Here is a 26,118-nt window from a genome sequence, read left to right as displayed (position 1 = left end):
GATCTGCAAATGACTTATCCCAGTTACCATAGAATATTTCAAACGCTCGTTTGCGCCCGAGATATGCCTTTCTTTTAGTAATGGTATGGCCATGTTCCTGGTGGACTGCCGTAATGCATTCTTTGATTTTATACCTTATGGACCCTTCGATGTGTGGAATAAGAACAAGAGAAATCAAGTCAATATCCAAGTTGAAGTGATTCCCGTTGAATGTGTCCATTTCGCATGTGTGGGTGGGATTGTATTTACCCACTTTCCACAGACTGTCTTCTTCTTGCTCGCACGCAACATCCAATGACATGGCCAAAACCACCTGCAACAAACAACCTTGTATACAACTAGACTTGACTCTCATACCGTCATCTCACGACACTCTTTTCTGTTATGCATTTTACAAGCCCTGCTTAGGCGCGCTTTATCAGGAAAAAGTATGCCCTTTGCCAGCACCGTTGGTCTACACTCATCCCACATTGATGTCCGAATTTCATCAAAATCCCTTGTGAGAGCTTCCACATCCGGCATGCTTGTCAAGTTATCAAGGTAAGGAATTTCTCTTGAATGAAACGATACTTGGGACTCGTACACTCTTCGTCTAGGGGGTGGAGTATACTCTCTCGTCAAATCAGGTCCTTCCTTCTCATCCTCCTCATCACCATCCTCACGAAGAAAGGGTGTCTCGTCTCCAGATTCATCAGCATTGTTGTCGTAATCACTATTTTCTTCCTCACTTTGTGCATCTGCCAGATCCCGATTTAATACGTCATCTTCGGGCAATTGAGTGAGTACATTTGGTTCAACTTGCTCGTTTTCACTGCACAAACAACAAAATAATAAAATGCTGAATTTAATAAATACTTTCCATATAGCCGTATCACTTCACTTACAAGTCGTAATGTGATGAAATTCCATGATGAACATTTTCATTTAGGTGATGGCTCCCGGATGGACCACCATGATCCAACACACCAAAACTATGCTTGGGTTCATAATTTGTAAAATTCATATCCGGCTTGTACCCCCTGTTAAATATATGAGCGTTAATACAAATTCAATACAACAAAAATGTACATCGTAACACAAAGTAAAATTGAAGCTTACCACTCGTCTTGTGAATTATGTAAAGCAGGCGGGGATAAGTTTAAATCAAGGAAAACTCTTTCATCCGGAACTTGTCCGGCAAAAATTCCTCCAGAATAGCCATCCGATGACTGGGGGTTATCCGGAACCTGTCCGACAACCTCATTGTTTGGAACGTCTTCGACCTTAACGTACATATCCAACATATTTATTACAAGATATTTCCGGTATTCATCCGGAGTCCTCATAAAATCCCTCAAAGTTTCATCATCGTAAATGTTTAACTCCGAGTAAAAAGCAGCCCCTTGCGGAGTGACGGAATACAGATATCTTCCGGTTACTTTAAGTATCACTGAACGTTTCCTCACACCCATTTTTTTGCATAACAACGATATCAAATTGTCGTACTCTATTGTAAGTGGTAATTTAACATGACCCTGTGGAGATAAACTATACCTCACAGAGTTATTCTCCATCACAACCTCACCCCCCTCCCCCAATATAATGAAACTCTTATTCTGCGCTCTTCAGACATTACAAAAAAATCAGAATTTAACAACAAAATTAAATTGAACGGGAGTTAGAATTTTATGTGAATGAATTTTCCTAAAATCCTAACCACTTTATATAGGAAATGGCTAGCCCGGGAAATGGAATTTTTCGGCCATATAGCGTTCTTTAAATATACGCTATACACATTTAAATTATTGTGTTTGTCAGTTCACTTATTGGTAGGTCCATATACAGGGTATAGCGTTTTTTTTGGGCGCTATATGTATAGCGTGCAAATAAAAGACGCTATACCTTAACGGAAGACGTTACCGTTAATGTATAGCGTCTTGTTTTTGCACGCTATATACAGAAATGTATTTTTTTTTAAACACCTATTAACGTAATTTGAGTCCAAAAAAATAATATTAAGGTTCCGGACTCTTGTAGTGTAGGACGATTTTGAGGAAATTTCGCCAAGTCCTAGAATCCGCAGTCTAATTCCGTTCCCCTCTTAAAATAATATATTTATGGCATAAAACAACTAAAAAGTACGGCGTACTATATTTTAGACCTGCCAGAAAACCAGTGATTCGTTAACTTGTAAGTCCAAATATCAAGAAAATGATATAAATGGTCTTTATAATTGGCAACTAACTTCAATTCACTGACCATCTTAATTAGTAATTGTTACATATCAACAATGGTGTATGCAGATATTTTTAATAATTTGTGTCAATATTTAAAGAAGGCAATAAATGAAGAAATTACGATAATAATAAACGTGTTATTATTTAAATTTGTACCCAATATTTTTAGTTTTCTTGTTATTTATACATATATATTTACTCACTAAGGATAAGATATATCCGCCCCTGCATACCAAAGTCTGATGGTAACCTGTCTATACCATATATATAGGAATTTTTACCTATTTATACCATATATGAAATCTTATTACCCTCAATGTTTAAGGTTTGATTTAATTACAAACCCGTATACCAAATTACCAATCATATACCATACTTAATTAAGAGTCTAATTAATGGGCAGTTTTTACTCCTTAATTAAAGGTATCCATATATCTCACGTTTCTCTCTCCCCTTAATTCCTAAGATCTGACCATATTCGTTTCCCCCCTCCCATTTCTTTCTCTTCTCCATTCCTTCTTCTTCTCAAAAAATACAGAGATGAGACCCATTGAGTATATCATCTTCATCGTGGTAGATGTTTTCCGCCATCTGTCAGATTTGTAGTATATTGTCTTCAGCAACACTAGCGACGACCCAGTCTTCACATGGGTTCCATGAGAAGTTAGAAATTTTACTTGTATGGCCACCATGAATAAAGAGCAACTCCGGTGGCCCATCTTCTGCATCTTCTGCTGTTTTGTTCTTCATCAATCCTGGAAAAATTGATTTGTAGTTTATTTGTAGAAATTTTGTAGATAAAGAGAAAATTTTGTAGTCAACATTTTTTTTCAACATAGATTGTAGTGTAATTGTACTATAAATGTAGTAATTTTGTAGATACCCTTCAAAACGATACTGCTTTATACATACGTAAACTGATTTGTAGTTTCTTTGTAGATTTTTTGTAGAAAATTTGTAGATATCTACAAACTGGATACATTGAATTTTAATATCCCAATTCCCATTTCAATTGTAGCATAATTGGCATTTTCGACATAATTGTAGAAGATTTGTAGAAGTTTTAGTCTTCCCAATCTACAATTTATCTACAATTGATCTACAATTCTACAATTTATCTACAATTTCTGGAAATATGTCTTCTTCTTCTTCTTCTTCTTCTTCTTCGAGTTTCAATCTGAAATTCAGTCAAAACCAAGTCTAATCTTCACCAAAACCCCTTAAAATTGAGATATAAACTCCTAAACATATTCCGAATTATTTACAACAACACCCAATCCAAACAAATAATGATTTTTGAAAACCCAAATTTGAATTCAAAGCTTTCAAGCTTTTTAATGGCTATCAATGGTGGAAAATATATGGAAGAACAAATGAAGATGAAGATGAAGATGAAGAAACTCGAAAATTTGAATTGTTCGTTCTTTTTTGTTTCGAGAATTTGAATTGTAGTTTTGGAGAAAAATACGCAGATGAGAAATCTCCTTTCCCTTTTAAAACTTGAATTTAATGTAGAATCAATTAACACCAAGATTCTTTCCTTAATTTTAGCGTGTTTTTAGGGAATATTCTGCCCTTTTAATGCCTAATAGTCGAATGGTATATAAATTGTAGTTAAAGTGTGGACTGGACGGGTAATTAACAAACTATGCACATTTAGGATAATAAGGTTTCATATATAATATAGTTAGGAAAAAAATCCCCAAGTGGGATTTATATTACGCTGAAAGGGTACAAACTTTTGACGCAACTAAAACTCTTTCACTACACCTTCCAACATTGGGCGAAAGCCAAATTAAAACTTGCTCCCATGTAGAGAGAGCTGAATAAAGTATTCCTATACATTATGTATGGAGGAAAATGTCTTTCAAAAGATGTTTTTTCTTTTTTTTGTGAAAATATTTCACTAAGAGAAGTTATTTAATGGATATTTTTCTAATTTTTGATTGGGTATAAAAGTAAATGACATATGATAAGTACAAAGAATACTATACAATATAGTTGACCATGTTGTTAAGTAAAGGGTAACATGATGTTTATTGAAGTAATTGGTAAATAATACGTAGTAAGAGTTGAGATAATTATAAAAGAAACTATTTTTACCTACAAGCAATGTTTTAAAAGGTGGGGGCGTGAGGCGAGGCGTTTTACCTCTGACGAGGCGAGGCGTAAGCCCTGAGATATGGGACGTAAGTCCCACGGATCTTTAAATTTTACTAATTTCAAGAATTTTAAGATAGTATAAAATAAAAAGTAATTATAAAAATTACATTAAAATTACAAAATTATGACAAATAATCTATTTAAAATGTTTATAAATTATAATTCAACTATGAATAATGCGAAAAGTATGACATATATCATAATATGCAAATTAGCTGCAACATCGTTACAATTCAAACATCAAGAAATGTATTCGATACGAAATTTTATATGTATTTCTTAAGGAGTAATGAATCTTGAAAGAATTTCGATATTATAATTTGATATTTTTTTAAATACTCCTTTTATTTAATATGCTTTCTATTTGAATGAGAATTTATATAAAAACATAATTACCAATTTAAATATGGTTCTCTAGCATCATTTTTTTTAAGTTTCAACAAGTTAATAAAGTGACACATAATTCACCATACTATACTATGATAACTAATTATTTGTAAATAGTTACTATCTAATACTAAGTTATTAAATTAATAAGTATTGTATCTCGTAAATGTGAAAAAAAATAATATTTAAAAAAATAATTATAAAAAATTATGGACTATTATATAATAAAGACATAACAAAAGTTAATAAATAAATACTTTTTAAATGAAAATTTTACTTAGTGGATAACGTACTTTTAATTATGACATAAAATACTCTCAACTTAATGATTATAATTAAGAAAGAAATAATTTTCAATAGTCAACAATTTATTAAAAAAAATTGAGGATTTACCAGGTAGTTACACGCAATTGTATAAAGTTCTAATAGGCAAGCCTAGTGCTGGGCATTGGGTGTGTTCAGGGCGTAAGTCCCGACAGCTGAACCGTAAGTCTCACGAAACTAAGCCCACACATAAGCCCAGGGACGTTTTACGAGTACTCCGCCCCAGGGCGAGCCACGGGCGAGTTCCAATTTTGCCTTTTAAAACAGAGCCTACAAGCAACGAGTTTTTCCCCTTTTGGAAGAATATATTTCTTGGAGAAAATATTCTCTCCTGCTAAAAGTACCGCCGAAATTTCACCGAAAAAAAACTTTAAAAAAATAATATGTTCCCAAACTAAATATATTTAAAACGGTTTCACTTTCATAGACTGACTATGGTAAAGAATTTTTATACTATCAAATCAGCTAAAAAATAACTACAAGTAACCTAAAAAATAAAGCAGACACCTTGTTACAATATGTTAAATTAGAACAATGTTTTATAAAGTTGAAATCCTAATTGAAATAATTGCAGAATAAATATACAAATTTGCTGTCAAAATTAAAGTACTTTGACCTTCATACTCCAAACACGGAAGTAGTCCTGCAACCTTTGGCTGCTTAACCAACACCTGCTGCTTGCTGCAAGTGTTAGCTACAGCTTATGGTACAATGCTATGCCATAGAAGTAAGGGTACAAAACAATGTGAAAGTTGCCAACTGCTTTCTTCTCAAATTAATAGACTCCACTGGCAGACGATAGCGACACAGCTATGTCATTACATTATACAATCCTCGATGCAATTGTACTGCTAGCATACTCATCTATATTACCAAACAAAAGCTTCATGACTTTCCACTTATAGACAATCCAATAAAAGGCCAGTCAGGTGCACTAAGCTCTCGCTATGCGCAGGGTTAGGGGAAGACCGGACCACCAGGGTCTACTGTACGCAGTCTTACCATACATTTCTACAAGAGGCTGCTTACAGACAATCAATCCAGACAGGAAATTGATAAAACCAAGAAAAAGTTGTCTAAATCAATGTGCTCACCTAATTAGACCTGCTGTTTCCTCAACTGAATCATGGAAAAATCCATATACAACTTATGTACATTGTATCATGAAAAAATTATTCTAGCGGTCAGTTTGTATGCTTGAATTGTAAATAAAAGGCATACAAGGACATCCAAAGACAAAAAGGAGAGAATCCTGGCAGTTTCTGATTGGTACCGTATATGCTTCGAGTCTATTGATGCTTCTTGTGTGACTGCTCCATTTGTTCCCAACAAGGATAATTCAGTACCCCGTGAACAGTATCTGGACTTTTCATGGAACTCGCTCGGCTATAAAAAATCCAAGCATCAAATGCATCTAGTGATTGTTGAGCACCAGCTGAAGAGAGCGGAAAGTTAGAGCAGCCTCTGAACATAATGAATCAACGATGTATTTCTTTCCGTCTGGTCAGCCTACACAAAGAATGACAAATAAGATAGATTCTGATATCAAGAACACAGGATTGGTTTCACTAACAGCAAATGGTGAAAGGAAAGTGTAGAACACGAACTAGTAGCAACAAGCCGTTGGAAGTATCAAAAAGAAAAGGACATGATAGCTGCTGATTAACTACTCATTCAACAATTTTTTCATAAATCAGAAAAAATGCAAGAAAATTCAGGGGCTATTTTTCTTTCAGATTCCTTTAACTGGTAAAACTGTTACTATTATATTGAAGGAGACTGGATGTGAGAATATAGAATCTTTCACTTAATACACAAACCATACCATTTAATGAAAAGTAAAATTTTGAGGACTAAAGGATATAGAATCTTTTTGAAAAATATCATGCCAAACAAGTAATCAGTAGTTCATAATTCCTTATTCAATTGATTTCTTCCAACAGATCAGAGTTCTAAATTCTTTAAAGTTGAGTCAGAAGTTTGATATGTTGGATAATATAGCATCCATCAAGTCAACATATGGTGGCAACATTATGCTGGTTATAATAAAACCAAATCAAGCCCCCAGTCATGAATGGAAACATAAAGGGCAGAATAGCCATTACCAAATGAAGCAGCTAGGGCTGATAGCTGCATGGTGGACCAAGAACAGCACCAATGCATAGTTCCCGCAGAGATATTTCTGTCCTCCACAAGAGATCATCGTAATCTTGATAATCTCTTCCTCTTTCGATTCTTTTTAGCAGTTGAACAAATTAAACTGTTGTTGGCGCTGGAGGGGAGAGCAATAGCTGATGGTCTGCCAACAGATGTTCTGCCCTTTTTAGCGACCCATCTCACAGGCATATTATTTACTATGGTGCCAATATCATGAGACTGGTTTAGCTCAACTAGCTTCCGAATTTGATCAAGCATCTGGTGTGTCCATGCTGTTGACAGATCCAGTGCCATTGAATCATCCACCGGTTTTCTCGTTAGACTCACTAGAACCTCATTAAATGATTGAAATGACATAGAAGGTCGACATGATTGAAGTTTCCCACTTATCATATTGACTTTAATAATATGCTTGCACATATTTCCTTGCATTGACCATTCACAATCACAATGGGCAAATTCTGATCCAGGATTCCAAACTAGGTGTGTTTTACTGTTGTCTTTCTGGCTCAAAACTTTTGCGAAGGAGTTATCCTTGTTATCCAAGGTCACAGAATCATCAGGAATTTGCAGAGCTCGATGCCAGGATGTGGTAGCAATATACTCCTCCTTCACATTTTGGAAAGAATCACTTTCATCTGCATATCGGTCAAGCCAGTAACTGGAGTGTAACTCAGTTGTCAATTTGTGAACTAACCAATCAACTCTCTGGAGTGCCCCAAGATGTGAATCATCATATAGTCTGACTTTCAACTTGACATGATATGCTTCTATTGCACCAGATGCTTCCTGGCTCGCAAGAGGTAACGTTCTCATTGTAGTAAGCCACATTTCTGTATTATGAAAATATAAAAATTACAGGGAAATACAGGAAAAAGATAGAAAAAGATTCCAAAAAAAATACTTTAAATATAGTAACGTTATATTGATTCGATCTAATTTATTTATTTTGTGTATGATAGCTTAGATGTTCTTTTTCTTCTTTCTTTGAAACAGAATTTTTTGCAAGGTGAAAAAACCAGATAACAAACCAGAGAGATGATCTAACCAAATTTAGGCACCCAAGTGGCTTTGAAATATTGCAAGAAGGCCGTTTGATCAACAAAATCTTGAGAAAGTTCTTCTAAAGCAACAAAAGGATCACTTCCATCCCAAATGCTGTACACTGTTTCACCTAGACGCTTAAATATCTCTCTTTGAACTTCAACATTACTACATTTCTTGATGATATTTCGCAACCACGATCTACGAATACGCCAAAGTGAAAATAGAACTGGACATGAAAATATCTCCCTGAAAAGACATCAAGATCAAGTAAATCTGTTATAGAACTATGTGATGAACTTGACATAGAGAAATAGTAGACCACAAGAATTTCACCTTATGGGGTCAATTTCTGCTGCAGCATCGTCGATTAGGACACCATTGACCTTCCATGTTGGATCGACAGCACGGACACGATCATGAAGAGCTTTCATCCATTTACTCACGTCAGGCTTGGCAATTGTGCGGGTGACGACCCAAGCAACAGGAAGGGCATGCTGTCTTGAATCAAACACAAGAAGTGTGCACAAAGGATACTGCAAAATTACGTAGATTAAGAAATTAGAACTATGTGAGATGTTGTCAAGGTTAAAAGGAAGAGACACCATGCTTCATTACCTTTAGTTTCTTTATACCAAATGTTGAATCAACTGCTATTAGACTACGATGTCCAAAACGAATCATTTGTTGTAACTGCCAGTCAGTTTGGATACCTAAGATGAATGGATCATGTTCCGATGTATCCTGATAAAAGAAAATAGATTTCTTATTCCGCTCGACCCACAATCTTATGCTAGCTTGATCATCTAGATCCAATTCATGAGTAGATCTTTTGATAATCATGCCAAGTTTGTGGACATACTGAGCAGCAAGGCTATTCACTTTCGCATCAGAACCACAATAACGTTGAATACCCTCAATATGTTTCTCCAAAACATTCTTCTCAGGGATGCCAAGATAGATCATAGACATAGTTTGTTGTTGAATCTCATTGCAAACATATGGAATCTTTTTTGCACCAGGGCCAATAGCATCTCTATCAAGCGGCCCATGGCATAAAGAACCGGACTTGTTAACATGACGCCTGTTGTTATATATAATAAGTGCAAGAGATGGACGGTTATACAAGCGCTTCACTATGAAATGGCAAGTGCAGCCCCTCATGGACTGGGGTCTAGCAGCTCGGTTTCGAGTGTTAAGCCGATATCGTCGGCTTGGTAAAATATCGCCACCTTCTCCATAATTTTCAGGGCCGAAGGAACACCAATACCTGAAATAACAGCATATCAAGATATGAAGGAGAAACTTGTAAACAATTTTACCTTACAAATTCATATCAGTGTAGTCAAAAGCAAAAAGCACCAAAGGGGCTTTAGCTAAGAAAAGCACAAATATAGAAAAAAATAAAAAATAGAAATGTAATGCAAGAAAATGTAACTATAAACACCAAGAATAATTATTTGGACAAAAGAACGGAAACGATAATTAAGCTATATATATGTTGTTGTGCCCTTAAAGACAGAATCTATCGGTAAAGGTGCACATGCCTTAGCACCTTGACGTCTACACTAAAGTGCTAATTAAGCGAGGCAAAGTGCACAGCCTGCATTCACCGGGCTTCAGGGCTTAACTGTGCTTTAACGCAGCCTTTAACAACACTGATTCGTATTATACCAAAAGTTATCAAAGAGGCCCTCAAGGCTCTATTCTGCAATAGTCTGTAATAAGAGTCGACCCTTACTATTATCTAAAGTTCATGACTTTTCAAACAGCTACAACTAGTTGTTACTCCCTTAGTCCCATGATTTTTGTCCATAAAAAGTCAAATTGGATTTCACTAAAAAGGATGTCTGATATACTTTTATTTTTATGTGTTACTTGAAAGTTAGAAACCTTCTTATGTACATGTTATGTACTTTGTTCTTTGCCACCAAAATTTAGTCCTAAGATGACTTTGATCAAATCTAGCTTGACTTTAGAAATCAAGTGTTGGTAACATATCCGGCCGAAAGTATTCCAGGGAATATAGTGGTGACCGAGGAATTTTAATCAATTCTCTTCCTTACCATAATGGTAGTAATGCTCAGGAAGCCACAAACAAGTAAAGAAAGAGAAGTGACCCATACTCGAGGTTGTAGAAGAACTGAAGAGCTCCCTTATAAAAACGGGGGAAAAAAGTAGAGCTCAAATCTGCTGAAAAGGATGAAAAAAATAGAGATATCAAAGGTCTGGAAAAGGTTGGGAGTATTTTAGGATTCTGAGTAAATTCCAGAAGCCTTTCCAGTCATTACCTATTTCCATTTTATACAGTTAAAAACTAATTGGTTAAGCAAGTGATGTGATGCTAAATTGAGCTAATGCAGCTCCTTTCTTAGCTCCATAGAAGTCACGAAATTGCTATTTACTGAGGCCTTCAGAGTAGAAAATATTTTTCTTATTTTTTTAATCAAGAAACCTCAAGGATGAGATCATATCATCCAGAATCCCTGTAAACCTCAAGGAGTCTATATCCAAGGCCTAAGATCATCACATGGAAGAACTAAATCCAGTTTCCTCTAGATGTGGAGGTGGAGGCGAGAAGAAAGATAAGTGGAGGAATAAGAGAGAATGCTTTACCCTTGGTAAAGGTCAATCACACCTTACATCCACAAAAAATCAAGACCAACAACAGCTTTTTCGAGGCAGTAGCAATCCACTTTCAATACTGGACTCCAACTAGATTAAAAAAATGACAACTTTTTGAGCTATCTTTGATTAGACATAGACAAGGTTATTAAGCTTCGACCCCAACGATGTCTAAATACATGAATGGCTGACACAGGATTGTGATATGACCTTTAAACTAATTACAAGACATTGAGAATTTACCAAAATAAATTGGACATAAAACTTTGTTACATAAAGTAAACTTAAGAAGCTTAAATTTACTAGTACACTCAAAAATTACTTAGAAAGACTGAACATTGCTTCATCCTCCATCATGAATCGCGTTTAAATTAAGCAAAATCCTCATAGTTAGCCATTTAAGTTCATTTTTTGTTTTGTCCAAAAACAGGAAAGTTCTACGTCCTTGATTCTCCATGCGCTCTCCTCCAAGAGTCAAATATTTACAAAGAACTCTCCATCCAGAAGTCCATTAGTTCAGAAGTTCATACCTAAATTAATCCACCAAGGGATCAAATAACAAAATGTTCTCATGAACACATAGTTTAAAACTAGTAGAACAAAGAAAGAGGTCAGCATGACCCTCCACATTATTCAATACAACAACAACAACAACAACGACCCAGTAAACCACAAAGCGGGGTCTCGGGAGGGTAGTGTGTACGCAGACCCTCCACATTATTCATTTCCAAAAAAAAAAAAAAAGAGTAGAAGATAGCAAATGATATATCCTGAAATTGTTGAAGCACTTACAGCCTGTACTCCAAATAGTCATCATGCTTATAATCCTTTAAGCTGCCTCTGCTTCTTTTCCTTCCCCTCTCAATGTGAAACCTTGTTGGGAATTCCACGTTACAACACTCTCCAATGATAAATGCATCAACTCGATCATAAAGAATAAGGGCAACATCATCATAACGTTCTACATTTCCGACCTTGGTCCAACTCAAATCAGATGCTGAGAAGTCTTCACCAGGTGGATCTTGCACGGGAAGGTTCAGAATGGACTCAACTATCTCCATCTTCTAAAATATTCTGAACATTTAGTAAGGTATGTTACTAAGGCGGCCTATTGTTTACAATCAAACTAGCAACAGATAATCAACTTTGAGAAGGAAATCAATTGTGCAAAGATAATAAGTTTAGCTGCCTCCATTGGACCACATAATCTACATGCATTTTAATTTTAATTTTTTTAAATAAGGCAACTACATGCATTTTCATTTTGAAAGCACCCGATACAATAATTGCCAGGGATTAGAAAAGGCGAAGACAACATTTCAATCTATGCCTCATACCCAAACCATTTAGGATTGGCTAAAAGGTAAATACAACATAATTGGTGAGAAATCATAACGGTAAACAAACATAAGACGAAATACGGAAATAGCATCCTCTACCCAAAGTATATAATAAGAAGATCATGAGAAGTGACCAATAGATAGAGGTGAATGTAAATCTTGATTTGGCTTTAACAAATGGATTCGCTTTATCAAAAATTAAAATATAAACGAGTATGTTGGGCTGTTTGGAGATCTTGATGGTGGAAGTTGGAGACAATGAAGACAAAGCAAGGATATCACTAGGACAACAAGTGGAAGCTGCCTCAGTTTACATAATTCTTACATGATGATGAAAATAATATTATAGTTCCACTTGTTGAAGGAAGTTGGAGGCCCATTTCACTAAAGGTCTCGAACACATAACGCTGAAAGAGGAAACCGTAATTTAAACTTGAATTACCCTGCATAAAACAGCAGAAATATCAATATTAGGTCTCAGATATGATGAGCTGCTTTTTAAGTAATTAATGAAGAAAATTCATACACAGATAGGTCACCCCTCATGCATGACATGCACCACTGTCCGTCAAAAAACTAATCCAATTGCAAAAGAACTCTGTTATACCTACCTTGTGATCAAAGCTATGGTTGACCTAAATTTTTCCTGAAAAGCATAATCTTAGTGACCCAAACCAGCCACCATATCAGGCAAACAACAGATCTTGCATGGAGGAAACTACTCCTAAACCTTGTAAACTATTGAAATAATCAACCAAAATCAACCCCTAAGAGGAAGGTGAGATGGATCTGATTTATCTTTCACAAGCCCATTACTTTCTAAATTCATAATGCAAAAGAAAATCACAACTTTGGCCAATCTTAGTTTTTTTTATAACCGTGAATTTTGTTGTATTTCAGCTTCGAAACTTGGTGGATAATGGGTATGTCCCTCTATCCTTCTCAACTTAAATACCTAACTTGATTCACCAGTAAGACTTGAACTCGTGATATGCACCTACAACACATATCATTGTACTACCTTTACTCGAACCAAAGCCCCCTTCTTATTTACTCCTTGTCAAGTTCAAAATTTGCATTTTTATCTCCTATTACTTAACAATTAATCTTAGGAATAAACTTTTTTTAGGATCAAGTTGCAAATAGATATGAACCAATAATCAACCTTGTAAACAAAAGATCTTGCATGGAGGAAACTACTCCTAAACCATGTAAACTATTGAAATAGTCAACCAAAATCAACCCCTAAGAGGAAGGTGAGATGGATCTGGTTTATCTTTCACAAGACTCTGGTGTCCATTACTTTCTAAATTCATAATGCAAAAGAAAATCACAACTTTGGCCAATCTTAGTTTATTTGATAACCGTGAATTTTGTTGTATTTCAGCTTCGAAACTTGGTGGATAATGGGTATGTCCCTCTATCCTTCTCAACTTAAATACCAGTAAGACTTGAGCTCATGATGTGCACCTATAACACATATCATTGTACTACCTTTACTCGAACCAAAGCCCCCTTCTTATTTACTCCTTGTCAAGTTCAAAATTTGCATTTTTATCTCCTATTACTTAACAATTAATCTTAGGAATAAACTTTTTTTAGGATCAAGTTGCAAATAGATATGAACCAATAATCAACCTTGTAAACAAAAGATCTTGCATGGAGGAAATTTCATTTACTTGCATTTCGTATGACTTCATGTATTTATTCCAAATTCTATTTCCATGAGCATACTTACACTAGCAATTGGAAGGAAAAACACTAACATTATATGGAATACTTGTTAAGAGTTGACAACAACCCTGCCGGCAATGTCACACCTACTCCTCCTTAATATGAAGCTGATTCCTTTATAGCCTATTACACTTTAAGTAAGTACCAAAAGACTGTAAAATCATCGCTAAGGTGTATGATAAAGGCTAGGTAACAGCAAGCACAAACATCACCGCATCAGAGAAAGTTAAATATAAAGACATGTATTTGGACAACTCATAGGCACTAAGAATGTATGATCTCCATAAAAAGGCAGCTCAAGCCGGAAGATTGATTACAGCTTTGGCATTACAGCAACATTTTAATTCCTCCGAAATATTGGCAAACCATCAATAACAAATGATATCCAGAGCAGTTCTGACATTAGAGAGGAATAAATTTTTAGAAACCTAAAATTTTAGCTCCTAAAACACAGCTAATAGTGCCATCATCTTTCATTTTTCTCTTAAAAATCCATTTAGAACCCAAAGGTTTATTTCCAGGAGGAAGATCAACCAATTCTCATGTATGGTTGTTCAATATGGATTCTATTTCACTATTGACTGCCTCTTTCCAGAACAATGATTCCGAAGAAGACATAGCTTCTTTAAATGTTCGAGGCTCATTTTCCAATAAGAAAGTCACAAAATCTGGTCCAAACGAAGTAGACGTTCTTTGACGTTTACTACGTCTTGGATCCCCCTGATTAAATGTACTTTCTTTTGTTTCTTCCCGAGGTCGTTTAGATATTTCACCAATCGACTCGCATTCCTTTTTATACGGATATATATTTTCAAAGAACTCATCATTATCTGATTCTACAACCGTATTATTATGAATGTCGGGATTTTCTGATTTATGAACCAGAAATTGATATGCTTTACTATTAGTTGTATATCCTATGAAAACACAATCAACTGTTTTCGGTCCTATTTTTACCCTTTTGGGTTTAGGAACTTGCACTTTTGCCAAACACCCCCACACTTTAAAATAATTCAAGTTGGGCTTCCTTCCTTTCCATTTTTCATATGGAATGGATTGTGTTTTACTATGGGGTACTCGATTTAGTATTCGGCTGGCCGTAAGAACGGCTTCCCCCCACAAGTTCTGTGGAAAACCAGAACTTATCAACAATGCGTTCATCATCTCCTTTAATGAACGATTCTTTCTTTCCGCAATCCCATTGGATTGGGGCGTGTAAGGGGCTGTTGTTTGATGAATAATTCCATATTCTAAACATATTTGTTCAAAAGGAGATTCATATTCACCACCCCTATCACTTCTTATCATTTTGATTTTCTTGTTAAGTTGCGTTTCAACTTCATTTTTGTATTGCTTGAATGCGTCTATTACTTCATCTTTACTATTAAGTAAGTAAACATAGCAATATCGAGTACTATCGTCAATAAAAGTTATGAAATACTTCTTTCCACCGCGAGATGGTATTGACTTCATGTCACAAATATCTGTGTGAATTAAGTCTAAAGGATTTGAATTCCTTTCAACCGACTTATAAGGATGTTTAACATACTTAGATTCCACACATATTTGACATTTTGATTTTTCGCATTCATGGAGGCCGTCACTCGTCACTGTCTTTAAATTGAAGACACAGTACGAAAACTTTCCATGTTTCTCAACCTCTACTTCTCCTTTCCCCTTCCTTTCCCTGATCCAAACTAAATCAATCAACTATCCTCAATCCTAAATTAGCTAAGGTCCGCTACAAAGCGCAGCCCGGTGCACTAAGTTCCGCTTATGCACGAGGTCTGTGAAAGGGTCGGCCAATACTGCTTCTTATGTATACAACTTTACCTTGCATTTCTACGAGAGGTTATTTCCGCGGCTTAAATCATTGAAGACATGCTCACATATCGGAAATTTTTATTGTTGCACCAAGGTTCCCCTTCTCAAAGTGGCATAACCACATACAAAGTGATCAGTTGAAAACCCTTGGTCGAAATATCATGTTGTGTATATAGCTCAAAATTACTTTTCATACATGTACATTATTGAGCACCCTCTGCGAAATTCCTGGCTTCGCCCCTGCTTCTTCTATATGAGTCTTCTAATCCATTCCGCTCTATCAAAGACCATTTCATTCCAATACCAAGCAATTTTTTTTCTTAGGGCTAGGCCTTCAATAAATAAGAGCGAAAAAATAGGTAAAAACATATCTGCCTCCACCTCACCCAAAAATTTATGACTAGTAAAACTGAAAGAAAAAACAAAAGGTGAAAAGAAAAAGAAATAAATTTTAAAAATTGGAACAGAAAGAACAAGTAACTGTCACATAAAATGTTCAGTGCAACACTAGGAACATTTTGTTTTAGCACACAAGCAAAAACAGAGCAAACTAAAAATCAGAACAACAAAATAACATTCAATGAATAAAAATTACACCTCAACCAAAAAATTAGTTCAAATCAGCTACATAAAGCCTCTGTAACATCCTGGGTTTGCAAAACTAACTTATTAAGCAGAGTTTAGAACAAAAATAAATGTTATATAAAAAAAAGAAAAAGATATTTACAGTTGAAGATTGCTTTACTGACCTCAGAAGAGAAATTCCTGTGCTTATGGAGTCAAAAAGGAGACAAAGGAAGAGTGCCAAAGACTAAAAAATATATGAGAGTTTTTTGCGTGGGGAAGGAGTAATAGGAGATGAAGGCGCAGCGGCAGAGTTGTGGAGAAGGTTTTGATTTTGTTCCTTCCCTTTTCAATATTTTTTTTTAATTTGTTTTTTTAGCTTTCAGTTTAATTACTAGTAGGAGTAATCGTCGAACGACACGACATCGTCCACGGCCCCTTTTAATGGATTTTTAGCAATTAGGGGTTGTTTGGTTAAGGGCATATGGATATTAATTTTGAGATAGAATTTGATTTTGTATTTATTTCATATTTGGTTATTTATATTATCTCGGAATAAATTTTACACCAAAATAATAGTATTAGCTATCCCATATAAAAAGTAGATTAACTAATCTTGTTTGACCAAAAAGTGTTAAACCTTTTTGTTAAATTTATTAAATAAATGATAATGGATAAATTCTAGTTAAGTATAATAAATCTGTTTACCTTGAAAATGGTAATTACAATTAGATTTGATTTTGTGGTTCTAAAAATATGTAATTTATTTTTATGCTAGTTGTTAGGCAGTAGATGCTAAGTGTGAGATTAGAAAATATGATAAGAGCTTGAAGGCAATGTGATAAGCAAACCGAGCGGCTGAGAATCGGGGCCTCGAGGTCGAGCTGAGTGTTAGGCTGTGAACGGACGATGAATGACTAACAATTCTAAGAGCTTTGATCTGAGCTCTTTATGATCAATAATGAGCAATAAATGAAGAACAATTAATGGAACACAATAAATGTAAGTAATAGAATCAAGGGAGAATGTGTTTAAGTTAGAGAGCAGAGAATGTTCTTGTATTGAATGTTGTGTGCAATATCATCTGTGCAAAAAATAACAAAGGTCCCCTTTATATAGGAGGGGGAATTCCAACATAGTACATATGCATTTATTACAAAGATACGGCTGGTACAACCATTTAATGTCACGGTACGGGCTTGTACTGTTCTTATGGACTTGGTCAGCTTCAATCACTCGCTTTGGGAATCTCCCACTCGTTCATCATAGCCACCGATTTGCTCTGCCCCGAGGTCGAGCATAGGGAACCCTCGGGGTCGAGCCTCAAACTTGGCCTCGGGCTTTCTGAAGACGGGCTATGGGATATAATAATGATCATAAAATTGGGCTCTTCAATTTTAGCCTTATACAAATAGTCCCCGCGTTTCTTATAGTAAAATGATAAGAAACGATTTTGACAGCGACCTCCTTGAGCCTCTCATGATGACATCCTGCTTATGATGTAAGTTTTTGTGATAACTGAGACGTCCCATCGGTTCATCTTTCCAGAAGCATTTAATGTATCGCCGATTTATTTTCCCAAAAGCGATAATATCGTCGCCGATCCGTTTCCCAAAATGCATTGATTGCGCCAGTCGGTACGTTTCCCAAAGGCGCTGATTGCGCCGTCTGTTACGATGTTGTCTTTCTATAAATGGAAGGTTACTTGAACCAAAATTCCACCCAGCCATTCTTCTACAACCTTTAACTCTTTTCTTCTCTTCATCCTCATCCAACTCCATTTTTCATGTTTCAAGCCCGTGACCGTAAGGTCACGCGGCAGCTATCTCGCCAGTTATGCCATGGCTACTTTTCAAAGCTTTTCCCCACTGAGTGGGATCATACTGGTTTGTTGTTGTTGGTGGTGGTGGTGATGGTGGTCCGAAATAATGGGGGGGCTTCGAATTATCCCCGTATTAGAGGATATGTGGACCATGAAGTGATGCTCATCTCCCTTAACTTAAACCTGGTATGGTGCTTCACTCCTTTTGCTTTCCATGGAGTGAGGTGGTGCCGTCTACTTACTTTTGCATCCCACACCGGTGCAATGTCTCAAGAAGTGGCTTCCCAATAGTAGTGCTGGCGAGACCCATACTTGCCAAATTTTTCACCAAGCCACAATTTTCCCCGTCTGTTGAAAGCTTTTGCTCTTTGATAGGCTACAACCTTTTCCTCATCTTTTTCTGCTTCGGAGGAGATTCTCGAAGACGTCGTTTGGAAGATCGAAATAGGGTCCCCGAGGAAATTGTTCTCGTAGATATTGCTTCTGAGGATGTACCTCTGAGAGTAGATTAGACTTTTAGCTGTTATTTTTTTCTTCTTTGTTTATGTGTAAGGACTCCTCGTGGGCTTTTGTAATCATCGTTTATTAATACAAAAATGTTTCTTCAATTTGTTTTTGATTTGTGCTGGATTTCCCTTTGTTTGTGTTTGTAAGGAATCTAAGCATGTGACTTTACCGATCGGTCTGAATACTGGGCCCGAGCGTAGGTATTCCCTTGGTTCTTTGATTGGTTAATATGATATTCCTTGAAACCCTTTGTCGTTCCTCGGACTAAGTCCGGATTGACTTGATACAAACTTAGGCCGCCAGAACCTCCGACTTCGAATTGAGTGAGAGTTAGGTCTCGAATTTTAGAACAAAACTTAGCCTTTTAGGCCCCGTTGATAGTTCTCGAGAGACAGAGTTGCTTGGTCACCTGAAAATAAAGACAGCCCTCGAGCCTTTTCAAATAGTCCCTGAACGAGAATACACTCGAACTTGGATGGCCCCTTGGGCTATAGTAACGGAGAGAGCGTTTAAATTAACCTGAAGGCGAAGATAGCCCTGAGGCTTTATTAATAACTCTCGAGTGAGAATTGGCTTGGTCTCAGGTAGCCCTAGGGCCAAAAAAGCGGGTGAATGACCGGCATTTGTAATAGCGGAGATCCTCGAGATCGGGTACCATCTCGAGGCTTAGGTTTATATGGATAGCTTCTTAGAGCTCATAGTTATAGTAATGGAGATCCTCGAGATCGGGCACCATCTCGAGGCTAGGTTGACCCCCCTTTTGGAGCCCATTTTGTAGTATCAAAAGGTCCTCGAGATCGGGCACCATCTCGAGGCTAAATTGGTATCGACAGATCCTCATAGCTTATATTCACTTTGACAAAAATCCTCGAGGTCGGGCACCATCTCGAGGCCTTGATTGATATTGATGGCTCCTTAGAGCCTATAGTCATGGTAGCAGAGATCCTCGAGATCGGGTGCCATCTCGAAGCTAGGTTGATGCGGGGGTCTTAGATACCTCGAACATTGTACGACAACATTAATCATATGACACAGTCATGAAATGATCGAGGTGATCCCGCGGGTACATCTCCCCGAAAGTGATAATAACCTAGTCGGAATTGGCCTTTAGGGTAGGCGGACAGTCGCCGCTTGCTCTATATATGAGTTTGTTTCCTTCTTTTTTGAGGATTCCGCTATTTTGAGTAGCTATCCCTTTTCATAGAGTTCTTCTTCCTTGCTTCAGCTCTTTTACCTCTTTAATTCAAAGCTTTCGCCTAAGTCCTCATTTCCTTTCTATTGTTCCACCACATTTATGGCTGGCACGCCCAAACTTGTTCACCTAGAAGAGGAGAGTTTCGCCTCCGCCTCCCGCTCGGTTGGTGGTATGCCGCCGGCGTCCGGTGAGCTAACCCCGAGAGGCTTTATCTCAAAGAGGGACTTTACATTAGAGAGGCCTCCCAATGTTCAAGGCCATTGGGAGTATGCATCGAGGTTCATTTCATCAATAGGAGAGGAATAGCTCGAGGTAGTGAGGAGAGACTGCAGATGGGGAGAATAGGTGGTATTGCAGGTACATTCCCTTGAAGAGAGCATCATGGCTCATGTAGAGGGGTTTCTGAATGTATACATATACCCCTTTACGTCGGGCCCTTTTGATAAAGTTGTGCTCGACTTCTGTCGAAGATATCGGGCTACCCTGGCACAGGTTCACCCGTCGTTCTAGAGGGTAGTATTGATGATGAGGTTCTTTGCGGAGGAAGTCGGGCTTGAGTTCACCCTTATCCATCTCATTAGGCTATATCGGCCCTTTCATCACCGAGGCCTGATAACTTTGCGATGCCGATCCACCAGGCCCTTTGTTGTCGATAATGAAGAAGATGGGGATCGAGGGTGGATGAATCGATTCGTCCGAGAAAGGAATATCGATATTATCCCCGTGGAGTTCCTGTTGTTTCCTGAGAAATGGAATGTCACACGTAAGGGGTACACTTGTGTTTTTATCATTTCTGCCCACGATGGAGACGGATTCTATAAAGACGCTTTCCCTTTCTTTTTTGCAGCAGTCTCGTGGATGCCATACGAGGTCCCCGACCTAACGGATTAGGCTTGGAAGCTGGTAGCCCGCTCGACCTATGATGAGCGTAAGTGGCGAGATCTGTCCAAGAGTAGATGGGAGGCAAAACACCACGGTACATGCTATGTGGTTTGCTTTTTTTTGAAACATACTTTCTTTTATGTGTGCTAACTCCGTCTTCGCAGGCATTGGGGAATTTTCTAAGTTGATATCGTGCCCCCTCGGATAAGAGGAAGGATCGTCAGCTTCGGGACCGAGGAATAATAACAAACGGAAGGAACCCTCGTAGGGCGAAGGTGCTCATAGCGAGACAAGTCCTACCCAGAGGCCCAGAGAAGATGTCTCGGCTGAGCCTATAGCACCCGAGGCTTCTGGCCTTAGAAAAATGGTTCCTCCTTTGCCGCTGTCTTCTCTTCCCGTCGAAGGTACTTCGATGGACAAGGATTTACTGCCGCCGTCTTCTTTTCCCATCGAAGGTACTTCGAGGGGTGTTCGAGATCAGGGGCTGCCTAACTCAAGCGAGGTCTCGAACAATCATATTCCTATTGAGAGCGGTTCTACTAGGGCCAATGAGACCAGGCCATCAGATGCGCGCTCAACCTTTGAGGAGGCTCAGCGACTTTGTTCTGTGGTGAGCTTTGGTTGACTTTATTAGTTTTTGATTTCACATTTTCATTTTCTCATTGAGCTTCTTTTTATAGGCCTTTGACAAGCTCAAGTCCGAGCTGCTCCGCTGTGAAGCCAGGTTGAGGAAAGCCTTGGATGGGGAGAAATCCCTCGGGCTTCTTTGTGATAAAAAGGGAAAAGAATTGAGTCACCTTCGGTACGAGGAAAATCGAAGCCTGAACTACGAAAGCCACCTTGAGAAACAGGTAGCCTTTGCTCCGAGGGAATGCATGCTTCCTTTTCTATCCTCGGAGACTAATATTTTGATACTTCAGTTGCAGAGCATGATAGAGGATCTGGAATACCTTTGGGGCGAGGTTGGCCAGGCCAAGCATGAGTGTAACGAGCTAAAGGCTCAGATAGATGCCCATATTGTGGCCAAGAAGAATGCTTTGGCCAAGGTTTCTTCCCTCAAGGTACAGCTCTGGAATGTCTGCGAAAACATCTCGGTTCAAACGAGCAGGATTGCAAGGCTCGAGTCCGACCTTTTGGAGATGAAGGCCGAGGTCGTGGACCCCCGGGCTGAAGCTGAAGAGATTCGGGCTAAGGCCGACAAGAAAGTGGCCGTCTATTTAAAAGATGTTGCTGATGTTCGAGCTAAGTTGAGAGAGGCTTCTGATCGGGATAACAGAAGCAATGAGTATGCCCAGTACAAATCCCAGAGGGAAACCCTCAAGGAAATCCATGCTAGGGGCTTCGATCTCTCGGAAGAGATTGAGCAGGCCAAGATGGATGAATACGACACCAAGTTCCTCGTGTCTGATGCCGAAGATAATGAGGGAGAGGCCGATAGGGCCGCAGTCCTCAAGAAGAGTGTAGACTAGGCTTTTTCTTTTTGATTCTTTGTATAGGGCTCTCAGAGAGAGTTTGCAAATATATACATATACAAAAAAACCTTTCGATTTTCTCCTTTCATGAATTTCTATTTGTTTGTGTATGTCTTTCTTTGTCTTGAGTTTTGACGTTTGTCAATGATTAGCCAGACAAATTGGCCTTCGAGTAAAAACCCTTAGGTTTATAATTCGGCCTTGGGGCTTGTTAGGCTGGCCCATAGGCTCTTACGCATAGGGTCGGTTCGACCTTAAACATAGGTTGGTGCTTGGGTTCTTGCGCATTGGCTCGGTACGACCTTTAATTTAAGCGATCGACAGTGGCTCTTATGCATTTGGTCAGTAGGACCTTTAATTTTAAGCTGGCGATAGTGGCTCTTACGCATTGGGTCAGTATGACCTTTAATTTTAAGCTGGCAATAGTGGCTCTTACGCATTGGGTCGGTACAACCTCTAATGTGGGCTTTATTTTCCCTCGCTAAAGACTTTTTTTGAAGTTTTTGTGTTTGCCCGACTCTTCGACGACTCAATTAGAGCCTCAATTGTGAGCCATTATGTAGCGATAATTGAGCACCTCGGGAGGTTTCGCTCAATGGCTGAATTATTTCAAAGCCTTTTGTTCAGAGCTGATATGATCGAAGCTCTTTTGCTTATGTCGAGGGTAGCCTGATTAACCGATTCTTTTTGAAGTATTTTTGAAGTAATTTGAAGGCCTGTGATTTTATAGCAACGGTCGGTCATCCCCGAGTCGCGTGAGTTTGGCCGAAGCCTTGTGACCGTAGTCATTGTGTTCGGTCGTAGCCTTTCAGTTCCCGAGTGAAGTAGTTTCGACGTTCACATCGAGGGTATGCCTTTTTAGGGGTCTTACAAGTTTGAATGTGTAGCCTTAACTTTAAGATCAGGATTTATGCCTTTTGTAAGGTCTTATAGATAAGTTACTTGGTACAAGTATGGTTCCTGCCTCATTAAGGTCTTACAGATAGGTTACTTGGTACAAGTATGGTTCATGCGTTTCTTGAGGTCTTACATATAGGTTACTTGGTGTTGCCTTTTTGAGGTCTTACGAGCTCAAGGTTTCCCGACGGGGCCTTATGGCCTCGAGTTTTTGATAGCTCGATGCGTGACAGCCAGCAACAGCCCCGAGACATCGAGCGCTCCTTTGGCTCTAGAGCCGTTCTTTATAAACTTTGGTGTTGCCTTGTTGAGGGCTTACGAGTTTGAAGTTTCCGACCCATAGGTCATGTGGCTTCGAAATTTTTGATGTCAGTCCCTGAGTGTTCGGGAGATTTTTTGGCTCTGGAGCCATTTCTAGTAAAAGTAGCATACTTTTTTTGAAGCGCGAAGCATTTTTGGTGGTAAAAGATACTCCATCGATTACTTAGTACAAGTATACATGTTTTCTCTATCAAGGGCTCAATTATTCTATGCGGACACGGTTCATTTGACCCTTTGGCCCGATACATCGTTTTCCTACCGAGAGCTTTTTTGGCTTATCTTGACTTCTTCGAGAAGGTGATCTTCCGGGGGGGATCCCCCCAGTGTTCAAGGTTGATTGAAGAGAAGCCTTGAATACTTGTTAAGTTCTCCTTAGGTAGCATATATATGTTGTCTCGTTAAAAATCTTGCCGGTAAAACCCTTCTTGGGATAAAACCCGATCGAAGGAAAAAAGTGCAACGTATGCTTTGAATCCTAAGGTCTTCAAGCCGGACAGTGCTTCGACTGTTCTGATCGGACACCTGCACAAAGGTTAGTGTAAGGTGTAAAATAAAAAGGGAGACGGTTATACCTTAGTGGTGATGGCGCTTTGAGCCTCGATATGCTTCAAACGTTTGCTCCGGGGACGCGACACAGTCCTTTGCTTGTTTTATTTAGGTGTAGCCGAGAATGTGTCTCGTGATTGCTACTTTACTGCTTGCTTATCCTTTGGCTCCTTCGATGTTGAAGGCGACAATACCGGTGTCACATCGTGCACCGCGAACATCTCTCTCATTGCATATTGTTCCCCATACATGGTTTTTATTCCGTCCTTCATCGAAAACTTCATCATTTGATAAAAGGGTTGATGGTACTACTCTCATGCAGTATATCCATGGCCTTTCGAGAAAGGCGTTGTACCTCATGTCTTTTTCGATGACATGAAATTTGACGTTTTGGGTCGTGCCGGCCACGTTGACTGGGTAGGTGATTTCCCCTTTCGTTGTTTCGCTCGCCATGTTGTATCTGTTGAGGACTCAAGAGGTGGGCACAATCTGGTCGAGCAATATGAGCTGTTCCACCACCCTCGACCTGATAATGTTGGCCGAGCTACCTGGATCCACAAGCACACGCTTAATTTGAAATGTATTCACAAGAAAAGAAATTACCAAGGCATCGTTATGAGGTTGAGACAGGGCCCTGATGTCCTCGTCACTGAATGTGAGAGCATCCTCGGGTATATAACCCCGAGTCTGCTTCTCCCTAGTGATGGATATTTTTGTTCTTTTGACAATAGGTTCGCACAGGATGTCGATTCCTCTAACGATCATGTGGATGACATATTGCAGCTCATCTGTTTCATTTTTCCTGTTCGCCTCTCTTTCCCGAAACTGATTTTTGGCTCGGTCGCTAAGGAACTCTCGGAGGTGCCCTTTACTGAGTAGCCGAGCTACTTCTTCTCGGAGCTATCTGCAATCTTCGGTCCTATGATCGTGTGTGCCGTGAAATTCGCACACTAAGTTAGGGTTCCTCTGCGACGGATCTGATAGTATAGGTCTTGGCCACCTGGTGTCTCTAATTTTACCGATGGAGATACGATATCTGAAACATCAACGTTGAAGTTGTATTTGGACAAGCAGGGTGCCTCCGTTGATCCTGTATGTCTGTCGGATCTGGCTTTGCTTACGAGTCCCCGAGGATTCTGACCTTGATCCATCCTTCGATCACTTTGGGGTATGTTACGCCATGGGGTGTTTCTCCTATCTTCGGTGTATGGTTGGTACCTTTCCTTGTTTGGCTTTGGCTCCTTTGCTAGGAGTATGCTTGGATATACCGAGCCCGAGGGGGCTCCTAGTTGGTCGTCCTCGACCCTAATCTTTGACTGATATCGGTTGTGGACATCCGACCAAGTCATGACGGGATATTCAACCAAATTTTGCTTCAACCGCTTTGAAGCCACTGAGCTTCATTTGTTTAAACTTGGGTGAAGGCATGTACTGCCTAGTCATCGAAGACTGGTGGCAATTCTATTCGCTCCATTTGAAAGCAAGATATGAACTCCCGCAGCATCTCGTTTTCTCTTTGTTTGATTTGAAGATGTCGGATTTCCTTGTAGCCACCTTGATGACACCGGCATATGCCTTTATGAAAGAATATGCCAGCCTGGCAAATAAGTCTATCGAATTCGGAGCTAGGTTGTGATACCACATCATGGCCCCTTTCGAAAGTGTTTCTCCGAACTTTTTTAGCAGGACGGATTTGATCTCGTAGTCCCTCAGGTCGTTGCCCTTCACCGCACGTGTAAGCAGTGACGTGCTAGTTGGGGTCCGAGGTTCCATTGTAATTTGAAAGGTCGGGCATTCTGAATTTCTTTGGGATGGGCTTTGGAGCGGTATTTGACGGGAATGGCTTTTGTAGGAATTTCTTTGAATCAACACCCTTCAAGATCGGGGGTGCGCCCGGGATCTGGTCGACTCTTGAATTATATGTCTCCACTTTTTTGTCGTTAGCTTCTATCATCTTTTCGCCCGATTCAATCCTCTTTGTGAGGTCCTCGAGAATCTTCATAATAGCGGGGTCAGCTACTGACCCGTTGTTACTCGAACTTTCCGGTACCTGTTGGGCTCGAGGAGCCGTTTTCGGTGCTTCTGTGCTTGGAGTTTT

At 38.8% G+C, this 26,118-nt stretch overlaps 1 protein-coding gene across 1 annotated transcript; it reads right to left on the bottom strand.

The window, feature by feature from the left end:
* Positions 1-5,837: 5,837 nt before the first annotated feature.
* Positions 5,838-16,772, bottom strand: LOC107816874 (uncharacterized). The gene is made up of 8 exons (XM_075233520.1): positions 16,564-16,772; positions 12,582-12,699; positions 11,709-11,990; positions 8,910-9,561; positions 8,628-8,827; positions 8,296-8,540; positions 7,196-8,080; positions 5,838-6,599 (listed from the first exon to the last, which is right to left on the bottom strand). The coding sequence occupies exons 3-7, from the start codon at positions 11,975-11,977 to the stop codon at positions 7,290-7,292; spliced, it is 2,157 nt and encodes a 718-aa protein (XP_075089621.1). The 5' UTR covers positions 11,978-11,990; positions 12,582-12,699; positions 16,564-16,772; the 3' UTR covers positions 5,838-6,599; positions 7,196-7,289.
* Positions 16,773-26,118: the final 9,346 nt, after the last annotated feature.

Source organism: Nicotiana tabacum, chromosome 16 (genome assembly GCF_000715075.1).
Source record: "Nicotiana tabacum cultivar K326 chromosome 16, ASM71507v2, whole genome shotgun sequence".
Taxonomy (NCBI): Eukaryota; Viridiplantae; Streptophyta; class Magnoliopsida; order Solanales; family Solanaceae; genus Nicotiana; species Nicotiana tabacum.
This window is presented reverse-complemented; position numbering and strand designations above follow the sequence as displayed.

Coding starts and splice junctions, on each gene's coding strand:
- LOC107816874 (XM_075233520.1), bottom strand. CDS start 11,977: ATGGAGATAGTTGAGTCCATTCTGAACCTTCCCGTGCAAGATCCACCT. Junction 9,562..11,708: donor GACTATTTGGAGTACAGGCT/GTAAGTGCTTCA, acceptor CTGTTATTTCAG/GTATTGGTGTTCCTTCGGCC. Junction 8,828..8,909: donor TTGGTATAAAGAAACTAAAG/GTAATGAAGCAT, acceptor GTAATTTTGCAG/TATCCTTTGTGCACACTTCT.